Source organism: Pristis pectinata, chromosome 13, assembly GCF_009764475.1.
Source record: "Pristis pectinata isolate sPriPec2 chromosome 13, sPriPec2.1.pri, whole genome shotgun sequence".
Lineage (NCBI taxonomy): Eukaryota > Metazoa > Chordata > Chondrichthyes > Rhinopristiformes > Pristidae > Pristis > Pristis pectinata.
The window spans coordinates 31,952,013-31,965,741 of NC_067417.1; the positions used below are offsets into that span (position 1 = coordinate 31,952,013).

General features: G+C 37.5%; 1 protein-coding gene across 3 annotated transcripts in view; it reads left to right on the forward strand.

Annotated features, from left to right (window-relative positions):
• The window catches only part of cylda (cylindromatosis (turban tumor syndrome), a), a 59,715-nt gene that overhangs the window by 26,764 nt on the left and 19,222 nt on the right, over positions 1–13,729 (forward strand). For all 3 annotated transcript variants that reach the window (XM_052028113.1, XM_052028112.1, XM_052028114.1), the window contains 6 exons: positions 3,816–3,957; positions 4,303–4,425; positions 4,976–5,067; positions 6,285–6,351; positions 9,230–9,362; positions 13,526–13,634. In XM_052028113.1, the coding sequence (XP_051884073.1) occupies positions 3,816–3,957; positions 4,303–4,425; positions 4,976–5,067; positions 6,285–6,351; positions 9,230–9,362; positions 13,526–13,634 (666 nt within the window). The remainder of the gene's footprint in view (positions 1–3,815; positions 3,958–4,302; positions 4,426–4,975; positions 5,068–6,284; positions 6,352–9,229; positions 9,363–13,525; positions 13,635–13,729) is intronic.

Sequence of the window (13,729 nt, forward strand, 5' to 3'; positions counted from 1 at the left end):
GAAAAATTTGCCACAAAGGTTCCTGGTATGCGGAACTACAGATACAAGAATAGATTAGAGAGACTGGAAATGTTTTATTTTAACAAGAGGCTGAGGGGAGATTTGATAGAAGTATATAAAATGAAGAAGGGTCTGGACAGAGTGGATAATGGGAGGTTGTTCCATTTGGTGGAGAGGTTGAGGATTAAAGTTCATGGACAAAATAAAGAGGAAGAGAATGAAAAATGGAATGAGAATTTTGATTTTTGCATTGTGTGGTTGGAATCAGAAATGCTCTCTTTGTAAATGTGGTGAAAGCAGGTTCTGTTGTGGCTTCCAAGGGGGAATTGGATTAAAAAAAATGTGGAGAAAAAATTGCAAAGCTTAAAATAAAGTTGGGAGTGAGTGGAACTGGAGAGCTGCTCTGTAGAGAATGGAAATTGTGGAAAACTTCCGTTTCAATCTTGTACATCTGCATGATTTTATGTTGGGTGTATAATCATTCTGCTTTGGGTACACACAATGTTCTCAGAAAAATTAACAGATTTTATGAATTCTTGATAAATGAGTGCTGAATAACTTCAAACGGCTAAGTGTAGTTTTGAATGGAAAAGCTGAATTCTTAAAACAATTATAATGGGGAGAAGTGTCGTTATTACAAAAATAGAATTTTGCTTTTAAGGTTAGAGTGCTGTTGCTTGCTGTTGTAGAACTCTCCTTGCATATAAGTTTCTTGTGAAAGCAGAGAACAGAGGATAGATCCTTAAAACAAAAATTCCTAGAACCTAGGGTTACATTCACACTTGTTCCTTTTCTCCTTTTGTGTAATTTATTAACCCACTGATGGCCATATTTCTCCCTCCCGGTTACTTATTCTCAGAATGCTTTTTTTGAAAGAATTACTATGCTCCATTTACATTTGGTAGAATTGGTGCATTTTAAAGACAACTAGGATATGGAATCAAATGCTCCTAGGATTGAAATTTTGTTAATGCAAAGCTAAATGGAGGGATTTCAAATTTATTGCTCAGGAGATTGAGTCAACAAATTGTTGATTCGTATAAATACCGGAGAGTGTTGGTAGAGGTCACTTGCCACCTAAGTGCATTCCTTTGTGGCTGGGATGAAAGGAGTTCTTCTTAAGAAATTTTGCTTTTCTTTTGAAGTTCAATAAACAAAAAATACTAATTAAATATTGATGCTTTGGTGTTAAAACAGTACTTTAGCTAAAGTTTACTAAATTATTTGGAAAACCTAGGCAACAGAAGAATTTCCTTTCCCACTTGTATTATTCAGGATTGAATGAAAGATCTTTGGTTTAAAAAAAATAAAATTGTCAGGAAGAAGGGGTTTCTTTCACCTATCACTGCTTTTTCTGCAGAGAACAACAGTTTTGTGGCATCCATGATTATATACCGATGTCCCGCAAGTGATGATTCAAACTAAATGGTTGATCGGTACTCAAGATGGTCTCAGTTACCTACCTGTTGACTCCATCCTCCTTCTTGGCAACAGGCTGCTTGTAACACTTCATCCCAGATGAGCTTCAGATCACATATCTGACCCATCATGAGCAATTCCTATTTCTATAACCCAAGGCTATTTCTATTGCCCAAGGCTTTCCTTTGTTTAAGTCAGTTTTTGCTGAAGTCGTCATCCATGCCCTTGTACTCCCCAGATGTTACTGTTCAAATACACTCCTGGTTGGCTTCCTCTTTGTAAATGTGAAGTCATTAAAACTCTGCTCTCTGTCCTAGTTCGTACCAAGTTCCAATTAACCATCACCCCATGCTTGCTAACTCATGTTGACTCCCAAGTCGAACAATATCTCATTCTCAAAATTCTTACATAATCCTTTTATGGTCTGTTTGCCCTCTCTGTGCTTGTAATTTCTTCCAGTTTGATGTTCCTCAGCTGCCTTGTTTCTCTGCTTCTTGTCACTTGATCATTCCTGAATTTAATTGCTCCACCATTGGTAAAAAAGTAGCTTCAGCTGCCAAGACCCTAAGCTCTGGAGTTTTCTACCTTAACACTTCTATCTCTCACTCTTTTATCTTTAAGACTGTCCTTTAAAATCTATCCATCCAGCCTAATCTGCTATGTGATTTGGTATCATTATCGATTTGCTGACACGCCTCTGAAGTTAAGACTGTCTGTCACCTTGCATTGAATGTAGATAATATCATATTATGTCAATGGACTTGGATATTTAATAACTGAAAGGAAGTTGGACACTGTAGGATAAGTGTGGCAAATACAGAAGTCCTGAACCTCCTGAAAAGTCCTCACTGCTGTCATTTTCTTTGTATCATTCTTCTTGACTTCCTATGGAATCCAGCAGCAGAGTGCCAGCTTCCAGCTGTTTCTCAATAGTTCCATATGGAAATTTGCTCAATGAATCCACATCAGGTTAGACTGGTAATGTGTTCAACATCTTCATTTACTCTCTGTTAACTAAATTTAAATTAATAAAATAAATTAAATTAACTTGGTTTATTATTGTCACATATACCGAGATACAGTGGAAAAACTTGTCTTGCATACTGTTCATACAGATCAATTCATTACACAGTGCATTGAGTTACAAGGTTTTCTGAGAGACTAGAATATAGATTTAAAAGAGTAGAATGATCATTAATAGAAGTAGTGAGTGGATCTGCAAAGAGCAGCTTGCAATGAGTCTTTTCTGATGTTTTAAATTGTTTTTCATGTTTTTGCATGTTTCTGAATGTTTCATGCATTCAAAGTGTTTGATATTTTTGATAGCCAGTAAACCAGCAGAGTAGTGGGGAAAGGGAGTTGGTTGGTTGGCAGCTTGGCCAGCTGTCAAATTGCTTCTGTAGGTGATGTCTGTCATTTCAAAGTTTACTGATGAGGTCATTGCCCTCTTTGTGGGCCATGTTGCTACTGGAAGATGTGCTCCATATACTGTAGGTGCAGGCATTGTCTTAGTCCTTGTGGTTTAGAGGGCAGCAATTGTGAGTGACATCACTTGCAGAAAATTCCAGGGCACTTGCGATCCTGTCTGGAGTGAAATAACAAACAGAAAATGCTGGAGTACTCAGCAGGTCAGGGAGCATCATGGAGACAAACAGTTAACATTTCAGGTAAATGACTTTCTAATCTGGGCTCTTTGGAGTGGGTAAACAGGTGGCTTGCTTGTATTTTGCCTTGTCAAACTATGCAGTTCAATTGGATTGAACTCCTGCAGTACACCTGAACACTTGGGGCTCAAAATCTGTGGTTCTTGCTGATCTCCTTAGCAATTTTAAACTTTGACAATTAAGGTAAACCCTTGAGACTACACTTGCTTGTTTTGTATGTTCCTAAATATGGTGCCATCCCAGTTGACAAGCAAAACAAAATCATTGTCCTTTTTGCTGCTCTTTCCCAGAACTTTAGTATTGATCCTCTTTAAGCATTCTGTTATTTTAAATTTGCAGAACTTTAAAATGTGGATTTGGTTTTGCCTGTCTGATTTGCACCTCTTATGATTTGTAATCATGATAGTAATATAACATTGCAGCATATAGTCAATTTAAAAAAAAGATTGCTGTTTTATCTGAGGTTTTGTCCTGTAGCACTGATAAAAGCCCGCTCAATTTAATTAACATTACACCTTTACTTTAAATTATCCCCAACAGTTAATGTGTTTTTATACAAATAGTTGCATGTTTTATTTGAATTTTGGTATGAATAATATTTGTAATTAGGTAAAGTTTTATGGTCATTTAGTGTAACTACATACTAAATTGTTTTTCAAAGCCACTAAGTTCCATGCTATGCATTTCTTCTTAATCAGTAATGCAGAAAAAAATTGGTTATTTTGGTTTTAGCATTTGGAGGATACCGAAGTGAAGTAGTTAAAGAAAATACCCCGCCTAAAATGGAGAAGGAAGGCCTAGCCATTATGGTTGGGAAGAAAAAAGGCATTCAAGGCCATTACAATTCCTGTTATTTGGACTCCACTTTGTTCTGGTAAGCATGTGCAATTACATTGCTGTGTGTGGTTCTGAACTTGAACAATAACTTCCTCCTTACCCAATTTCTCATTCTGAGTCTAAATGGTAAAATATGACTTCTTCATTGTCATCATCCAATTCCTCTGTACTGATCCTAGGATTGGAAGGACATTAACCAAAGAACACTGGGATGGAGTGGACGAAGGCATAATTACTGATTATTGTATGTTACAGGGTTGATATGGGAATAGATATATCTTGGTAATACGTGACACGTTCGTAGCTGAAACAGTTGACCAGGTTTATATTTAATGATATAACTGTAAACATTTCCTCATGATTTAATATACTTTCTCCACAGTATGTTCGCTTTTAGCTCTGTGTTGGATACTGTATTACTTAGGCCTAAAGAAAAGGATGATGTTGAATTTTATACTGAAACACAAGATTTGTTAAGGACAGAAATAGTCAATCCTTTGAGAAAGTAAGTACAATGTGTTTTCATGTAACTTAAACTTAATACATATTTATAAAAAAAAAGTTGAATTATTTTGCATTTCAGAAATAATTGAAGTTTAAAACAGAATTGGGTGTCTAGGAAAACCAGTGTCTTGAAGTAATATGGAGCCAAAAGAAAATGCAAATTTCTGAGGAAAGTTGACTTAGAAATATTTTGTACTTTTCTAAAGTATAAAAACATATTTAGTAGAGTGAAAGTTTCTGTCAGGGAATGCGATTTCTAAATTTTCAAATGATTTTAAACTTACTCCATTGTTGAAAATTGTGTAGGTGTAGTATTTGGATTAGTTAGAACAGTACAGCACAATACAGGCCCTTCGGCCCACAATGTTGTGCTGACCTTTAAACCTCGCCTAAGACTATCTAATCAAGACTCTCTAATCCCTTCCTCCCACATATCCCTCAATTTTAAATTCCTCCATTTGCTTATCGTGAAAACTTTTTTCTTGTGGCTATGATGTATGACGTGCTGCTCTCATTCATTGATACTAGAAAACTACTCTTCTCTCTTCCAGTCATGGTTATGTATCTGCTACCAAAATAATGAAACTTCGAAGAATTCTTGAAAAGGTTGAGGCAGCTTCAGGATTTACTTCAGAAGAGAAAGGTGTGCCGACTTTGTATTTTGGTGTGTGTGTGTGGGTATATGGTTTCAGTTCAAAATGGAAGAAGAGGAAATTCAGTGTGGAATTCATTAAAGTTTCATTTAGTTGTATTCTCTGCCTTTTAAAATGGGTGACATATTCAAAGGGCTGTCTCTGTATTGTAGCATTCTTGGATTCTATAAATATTTTTTCATTAGGCAAGAGCTTCACGATATTTTAAATAGTTTGTTAAACTATTATGAAGCTACTATGTAACATTTTATACATTTCATCATGATTCTGCTATTATCTTTGAAAATATTTCCTTGTGTCTTAATCAAAGATGCATTATAGTTCAACGATTATGATTCAACAATATATTATCATTGAAAATATTTCCTATCTGTTCCTCATTCACAGGCGATTGTAGACTTTTCAATATCCTTTTATGACCAATGGGATTTTTGTTTCACAAACACATTTTGCATCTACCATGTTCCAGTCACTGTAGTCAGACCTACAGTAAAATTCTCATGATTTATCTGCAACCTTGTGGCTTAGTCTCAATCTCAGAGTTCCTCCTGTTGTGCAATGTAATTTTGCCGCTTTGTGCTTTGAATTTATTCGCAGGGCGCTAGGTTGAGACATTTGTAATTTAATTCCATCCAAGTCAAGATTAGATTTAAGTTGCCCTAGATATATATGGACTACTCCACTCAGCCCAGCCCATGAAAGATTACAGCACAGTGGAACAGCCTAAAGAGCTGCTGCTTAATAGCTCCAGTGACCTGGGTTCAGTCCTGATCTCCAGTCCTGTCTGTGTAGAGTTTTCACCTTCTTCCTGTAACTGTGTGGATTTCCTTTGAATGCTCTGACTTCTTGCCACGTGCCATAGATGTGTGGGTTGGTAGGTTCATTGTCCACTGTCAATTGGCCCTAGTGTAAGTGGAATGGGAATGTGTGGAAAATAGGTCAAGGAAAATTAGTGGGGAAATGGGATTACTCTGTGACTCGGCATGAATGGTGGCCTCCTCTGTTGAAAGAAAATATGGAAATTTATACCTTGCAGGTGACTTTGGGAGTTTTTAGAACATTTAAATGAAGGTCATTTGGGTAAATACTGATATGTATTTGCTGAATATCTGAATCTAACTGCATTCGTAAATGCCAATTAAATCCTAATTTTTCTGCATTCATATGTTTTGACTACCTAACCTACTTTGCAACATGTACTTTGTAGATCCAGAAGAATTTCTCAACATTTTGTTTCACCATATATTAAAAGTGGAACCTTTGTTAAAAATCAGGTAAGCAAATTTTTATCAGTACCAGATTTTAGAATCTTCATTATGCACGTGTTTCTGCTTTGGCACTCATTCACCCACAGTTTAAGTTGTATTTGATACAGAAGTTTGGGCTGCACTGATTAGGCCTAAATTAGGCCTGAGTTGCTAAGGACAGAAAAAATCTTAGTGTTGTCACGAACCAGCAACAAAAGAAACACACTGAGCATGATTCAGTGTTTAAAAACTATTTTGTTAATTACTACTTATGATAATACGTAAAATAAAAGTAAAAATGTTAGTATGTTAGAATTCAAAAATGTTAAACCTCGAACGTTAACCCCAAAACTAAACTCGTCGTGTGTGTGTGTGACAAAGTCCCAAACTCCAAGTTCCGGAATGGTTCTTAAAGTTCAGTTCCGCAAGCCATAAGGTGAAACATGAGCAAGGGCTTCTTCAACAACCACCGTTGTCTGAAGATAAGACGTAGATGTAGAAAAACAGAGAGAGAGTAAATACGAAATCCAAATGTTCCACGATGGAACCCAAGCGACACTCCAGTGTTTACTCGGTAGTGACTTCCTCACCCCGAAAAGCATCCGAATCGTGGTCGTCCACACACAAATACCTGTTTCCTTCTACAGGTCAGCAACAAAGTGAACTCCACCAGATTACTTCCAACTTCCATACATGGATTTCAGTGGCAGACACAGTTATAGTTTCTCATCCATCGATAGAGAAAACAAGCAGGCTGGTGTCTCTCCCCTTTCTCTCTCTCTCTTCTCTCCTTCTTCTTCTGACTTCTTCAACAACGTCATTACGTCCTTTATCTTCTATTGACGTAAGCACGCCCCACACACACATACACACGCTCTCTATCTTAAAGGGACTTTCACTGAGTCCGTAACAGTGTTTTGATCATTTACATTATCTAAGATAGCAGCATATTGATTGAAGTTTTCTCATCCAGTTCTTATATGCAGATATATTTTATGAAAGGTAAATAAATGTACTTGTCTGTAGTATTTTCATATTCCAAATTTCTAAACGTACCTGATGAAGTAGTCACCATTAAACAATAGGCAAATGTAGCAAGAAATTTGAAAGGCAGATCAAAAGTTTCACCCAAAAGGAGCCACTCTTGTTGGTTATTTCATTGAAGTGTTGTAATAGATATCCAAGTATAATATTGGGCCTATTTGCATGATTGACCCTCTTATTCAGAAACAAATTATACCTGAAAGTCATAATGACAATTTAGCTAAAACTGAATTTTCCCACCTGGCGGAAGCCTGATGGGTCCAGTGGCATGAGGTAACCTGGAAAATAGTGCAACTTCTCTGTCAATGGCTTTTTATTCCAACCATTATGTTCACATATTATTTCTGAAAATATAGCAGCACATGGATGAACTGGAAAGTGGGGTGGAGCAATGAAAGATGGAATTAAATGCAGACAAGTGTGAGATAATACACTTTGGGAAGTCAAATTTTGTTAGGACACATTTTGTAAATAGTCGGGACCTTAGGATCATTGATATACAGAGAAACTTTGGGGTGCAAGTCAATAACTCCCTGAAAGTGGGGGTACAGGTGGATAAGGTAGTGAAAAAGGCATTTGGTATGCTTGCCTTCATTGGCCAAGGCATTGATTATAAGATTGTTAAGATGTCATGTTGCAATTGTGCGATACATTGGTTAGACTGTACTTGGAGTATTGTGTCCAATTCTGGCTGCCACACTACGGGAAGGATGTGGTAGTAATAGGGCAGAGAAGATTCACGAGGGTATTGTTTGGAATGGAGGTCTGTAATTATAAGGAGAGATTGGGTAGGCAGGGTTTCATCTCAGTGGAATGTAGGAGGTAATTTATTCTTTCTTTCTGTCAGTATCATAACTGACCATTTCTGCCACTTATCCATCTGAAGTTTTGGCTGAGCTTTTCCCTCTGTTAGTATAGCCTAGCCTGGTGGGCACTGTCCCATAGCCTTGCTGTTAGCAATGGATTATACAGACGAAGAAGTGTAATGTGCTTCTAATTGCCACATGAAGTCATGTAGTCTCCCCCATCAAAAATATTTCCTATGTTCTGTCCATCTCTCTCCCACCTTCTCTGCTACTGAAAATTAACTTGTTTTTTCTGATGAAGGATCTATCACCTGAAACACCAGCTGTTTCTCTTACTACATCTGCTGCCAGATGTGCTGAGTGTTTCCACCATTTTTTTGTTTTTTGCCTTCTAGTCCTTGGTGTAGGAGACCATAGAGCAAGAACTGTATAGCCTTGGGAGTTTCCAAGTTGAACATTATCCTGATTTTAACATGTAACACCATTTTCTGATTGTCGCAGCATCAGAATCCTCGTATTCCAAACACAACTTTGTGAATATGAAATGATATCAAGGAAAGCAGCAAATATCACCTTCCTTGATAAACCAGAGGTGGACCAGAAATGAAATCTTGCTTGTGTGTCCCCTTTCAGAGTTTATTATATAGATAAGTTCTGCAATGAGGCAATGTACCTGGGCCAGGTATAACTGAGTAGCTGTTTTATACCTATTTCTCATCCCTCTTGTGGTGATGACATTGTACAGGCATTGTAGAAAGTCAGTTGAGTAAATGTTGGACTGTCTAATTTCATACGTTATAATGGAGTTGAATTCCATCTTCACTTGAGAATCACAGGTATTTTGGCCAGACTACTAAAACTGCAGATATTTACATAGTACTGGGCTGACAGCTACATTGGTATGCTCCTGTGGCATTCAGGTACATTTAACTCAATAGGAATTGGTGATTAGAGTAGCAGTCATCATATGTTTATTTTCTGATTTAAATTGTAGGATATGCAAAAAAGGATTTCATTTTTGTAGTGATCATTTTTTTCTGTTTGCTTCCTTATAGGTCAGCAGGGCAAAAAGTACAAGACTGTTTCTTTTACCAAATATTCATGGATAAAAATGAAGATGTTGGTGTCCCTACAATTCAGCAATTGCTTGAATGGTCATTTATTACCAGTGATCTTAAATTTGCTGAGGTAAAAAAAAATTTAGAACTCTAAACTGCCTGACTATAAAAGTTCAGTTGTAATTTAGGATGCATGGAGGTTAAAATACTCATCAGAGAAAATTCACAAAGCTGGAGGAGGTTATTCAGTCCATCATGATACCAGCCAATTCCATCTTTCAACACTAGGTCTGTAACCCTGCGGGTAACAGTCTCCTCAGGTACACTCTGCCCCTACCTCTGTACTCTCAGGCCATGAATTTCAGATCCCTGCCAGCTTCTATGTGAAAATGGTGGTTCTTCATCTCCTCTGCTCATCCTACCACATATCTCAATTAAATGCCTCTTCAGTTTTTGACCCTTCTCCTAAGAGAAATATGTACTTGCCATTTAGTGTTTTCGTTTCTTGTGTATGTACTACAGCTGCATCATAGAAAACAAACTTCAAGCTTATTCAATCTTTTGTCATTGTTAAAATGTTCTGTCCTGGTAACATCATCTTCATCCCCTGTAGCATGACCAGAACTTTATGCAGTACTCAAATTTAACTAGTATTATATAGAATTCTGGTATAATCTCTCCAATCTTATCATCATGTGCTTAGCTAATAAAGGAAAGCAGGTTGTGCATCTTTTTAGCCACATTATTAACTTGTCCTACCACCTTTTAAGGATCTGTGGATGTCAAGGTCCTTTGTTCCTCCATTCCATCAATATCTTTCCATTTGTGTGTTCCTTTGCTTTGCTGAACCTCTCCAAATTGATGACCTTACAGTTCTCTGGATTGAATTCAGTTTGCCACTTTTAATGCTCAACTGACCAGACAGTCAATATTCTCCTGTTGTCCAAAGCTTTCCTCCTCACTGTCAACCACTTGGCCAGTTTACCATCTCCCCTACATGTAAATCTAAACCATTAGCGTAAATTATTGAAAACAAGGGAATTCAGTTGTAATTTAGGATGCATGGAGGTTAAAATACTCAACAGAGAGGGAATATGGAATTCTACTGATAACAGCCTGCCAGTCAGAGAGACAACTGTGAATCATTACCCTTTACTTCCTGCTACTGAGAATTTAAGAACAAATTTCTTTGTCCCATGGGTTTTTTCTTAGACCAACAATCTGCTGGAGGAACTCAAGCAGCATCTGTGGGCGGGCAAAGGAATTGTCGATGTTTCATGTTGAAAGCCTACATCAGGACTGAGAGGGGAGATGGCCAGTGTAGAGTCCTTAACCTTTAACGCCTTATTCTGTTTCTGTAACTGTTTTGTGACCCTTTCCCCCCTTGTAATTTAAACAGCTCTTCATGTAATTTATTTTGACCAGCCTGCCAAATAGGGCTTTGTCAAAAGTCTTGTGAAAATTCATGTAGGTGGCATCAAGTGCATGGCTCTCAACCCTCCTTGTTTCCCCCACAAAGAATTCAATCAAGTTAATCAGATGGGGTCTTCCTTAAGAAATTCGTGCTGCTGTTCCTGATTAATCGATGCCTACTGGAACAGTCCCAGAATTCATTCCAATAACTTGCCACCATCGAAGTTAATCTAACTAGCCTCTACTTACTGGATTTATCCCTCTCTATTTAAATAACCACATCTATAACAAGGGATGACATGTTAGAAGGATCATGAAATGAGGCTGGATAGGTTGATCTGAAGAGCAAAATGGTGGGTGCAATATAGTTCCTAAAAAAAATCCGAGAGGGAAGAACAAATTTGTAGGTAAATTTCTGAAGTGCAACAACACCAGGTTATTAATTTTGGGGGATTTTAATTACCAGATTGTAACTGGTCAGTGTAAATGAGATATAGGTACTGAATTAATATTTAAGAGAGCTTTTATTTAGTCATAATGCAATAAGCCCAATAAGTGGCTGGGGGATGGGGTTTCAATCTTGCATTATACGTTGGGGAATGAAGCAGGGCAAGGGGAAAACAAGTATCAGTGGAGAGCATTTTTCAGGTAGTGGTCATAACTCGGATTAAATTTAGCAATTCTCCAATCTACTAACACTGCTCCTGCAGCCAGTGTGGATTGAGAAATGGTCAGACCCACTGTAATTTCCTCTCTTGCTTTAACAGCCTGGAATGTATTTCATCCAGGCCTTGCCAATTATTCACTTTCAAAGATTCTGCACCCTTTATACTTCTATCACATTCAGTATTTTACACTCGTCCTCTTTAACTCCACTTTATTGTGAAATCAGTTACAAATTATTAAGAACCTTGCCCACGTCCTCCACTTCCACACTTGGGTTACCCTTTTGGTCCCTAATATGTCATATTTCTTCCTTAGTTAACCTCTTGCTCTTTATCTACTGAGTTAACATCTTTGGATTTTCTTTGAATTTACTGACTAGTATTCATTTTTTTTTTCCATACCCTCTATTTTCCTAATTTTTCCTTTTAGTTTATCCCCATACTTTGTGTGTTCTTCTAGGCTTTCTGTTGTGTTAAGCTCTCAGGTCTGACATAAGCTTCCCTCTTTTTCCTTGCCTTTGTCCCTAAAAGGTGAGCTTCTACAGCTGGCAACACTTCCTGCACTCATATAGTTGTCCAGGATAGAAAATGTACGTAAGTTTCTATGTGGCACAGGATGTGCATTTCAGTGTACTGAGGTGCTCTGCCATGCCTTGGTATGCTGGATTAACTCACTAGGGTGAACTGAATTGCCAGAGCAGCACCCCTTTCATCTGCTTCACCAAATTCCCCATATATCAGATTCCATTGTGTTGGAGTAGTACTCCGCAGAATTTGACTTTATGCTCTTGTGCTGTGTGATTTTTAAATTCATTATTTACAAAACCAGGTTGTAATTTTAGATCTACTTGATCTCATTCGTCTTTATCAAACATGAAAAAAGTCTTTTGTGACTGTATGGTTGTTGAGCTGTATGTAAACTGCAAAACAAAGCAGCAACAAAACATCTGATGCAAATGTGTCTTCAAGGAACCGGAATATGAACTTAAAGCTGCTGGGTTTTAACAGTGCCCTTAAAGCCTCTGTTCAAACATAGAAGCAGCTTTACAAAAGGAACTGAACTGATCATTTTGAGGATTTAAAAAAAAATTAGTCAAAATCCATCATGTAGTCAGGGATTCTTAAACTTTTATACATTACCACCCAAAAATATGACGCACTGCATTCTCTGGACCTATGCCCTGTTTGATTATAAAACGGTTCCCCAATCCAATTCCTGGTAATCTACTATGTCCGCAGGTTGCCATTAATTGCACTAATAATGTGGTAAATAATTAGACACTTTAGTTGCTTCCAGCCCTTTCACTGTTTAGTATGTGAGAACTCTGATTCAAGATCTGCAGACATTGTAGGTTGTTAGTGTTGTAGCACTCTGATCATACACCCACATATTGGTTCACACACACAGACTCTTGCCCATACCCTCTTCCTTAGTTCCTCCCCTCCCTCCTTCCTTCAGTTCCTCCCTTATTTCTCTTCTACCTTTCCAACCCCTTCGCTCTCCCACTGGTCTCACTGCTATTTTGCTATACTCCCCCTTACTGCCCTCCTTCTCCTCGTCTCAATAGTCAAGTCACCCAATGCCTGTGGACTCCAATTACCCTCCCTTTTCCACCTCATTGCCCCAGAACCCAAGCAAAGCTTTCCTAAAGAAAAAATCTCTCCCTAACTCCAGCTGCCTGTCCAATAGAACCTGGCATTGACAGGTCAGAGCTCCCTGGTGTGCTGCAAGCATGTGGTGGACATGGAGTCAAGATGGTGGCAGCTGCCAGCTGGATGATTCTACCCCTGCTCTGGCGAAATTCATCATTCACTTTAGCTCGTGACCCACAATTTTAACAACCACTGATGTAGATAGCAGTTGTTTCCTTGTGAAGATTGCTATCTAGCACCTGTTTGAAATAAAGTATATTATGAGAAAAATCTCATTTTCTTTCATAAATTGTAAACTGTATTAGAACAATAGTTTATATTTTTGTATGAAATGTTTCAGTGAGTGAAAAAAAATGCACTTATTAGCCAAACTGAGGAAATTGATTATTTTGGGATAACCACACCACACTACATGATCTTGCTTATTTTACTATAGAGTATGAAATCTTATTTAAACAACATGATTACAGTTTAATAAAACTTAAGTTTATTTGTGCTTTGACTAATTTTAAATTCAACAGGAATAACTAAAATCCTTGACAAGGTTCAATTTTTCTTTAAGGCACCTTCATGTCTCATAGTTCAGATGCCACGATTTGGAAAAGATTTCAAGATGTTCAAGAAGATATTTCCAACTTTGGAATTGGATATCACTGATTTATTAGAAGATAGTAAGTAACATATGTTGTATTTCTGTTTGCTTTTAGAACTCACGTTTTCTTTTGTAATTGTTATTACGAACTTGGAAGAGCCTGTTTTAGCTTTT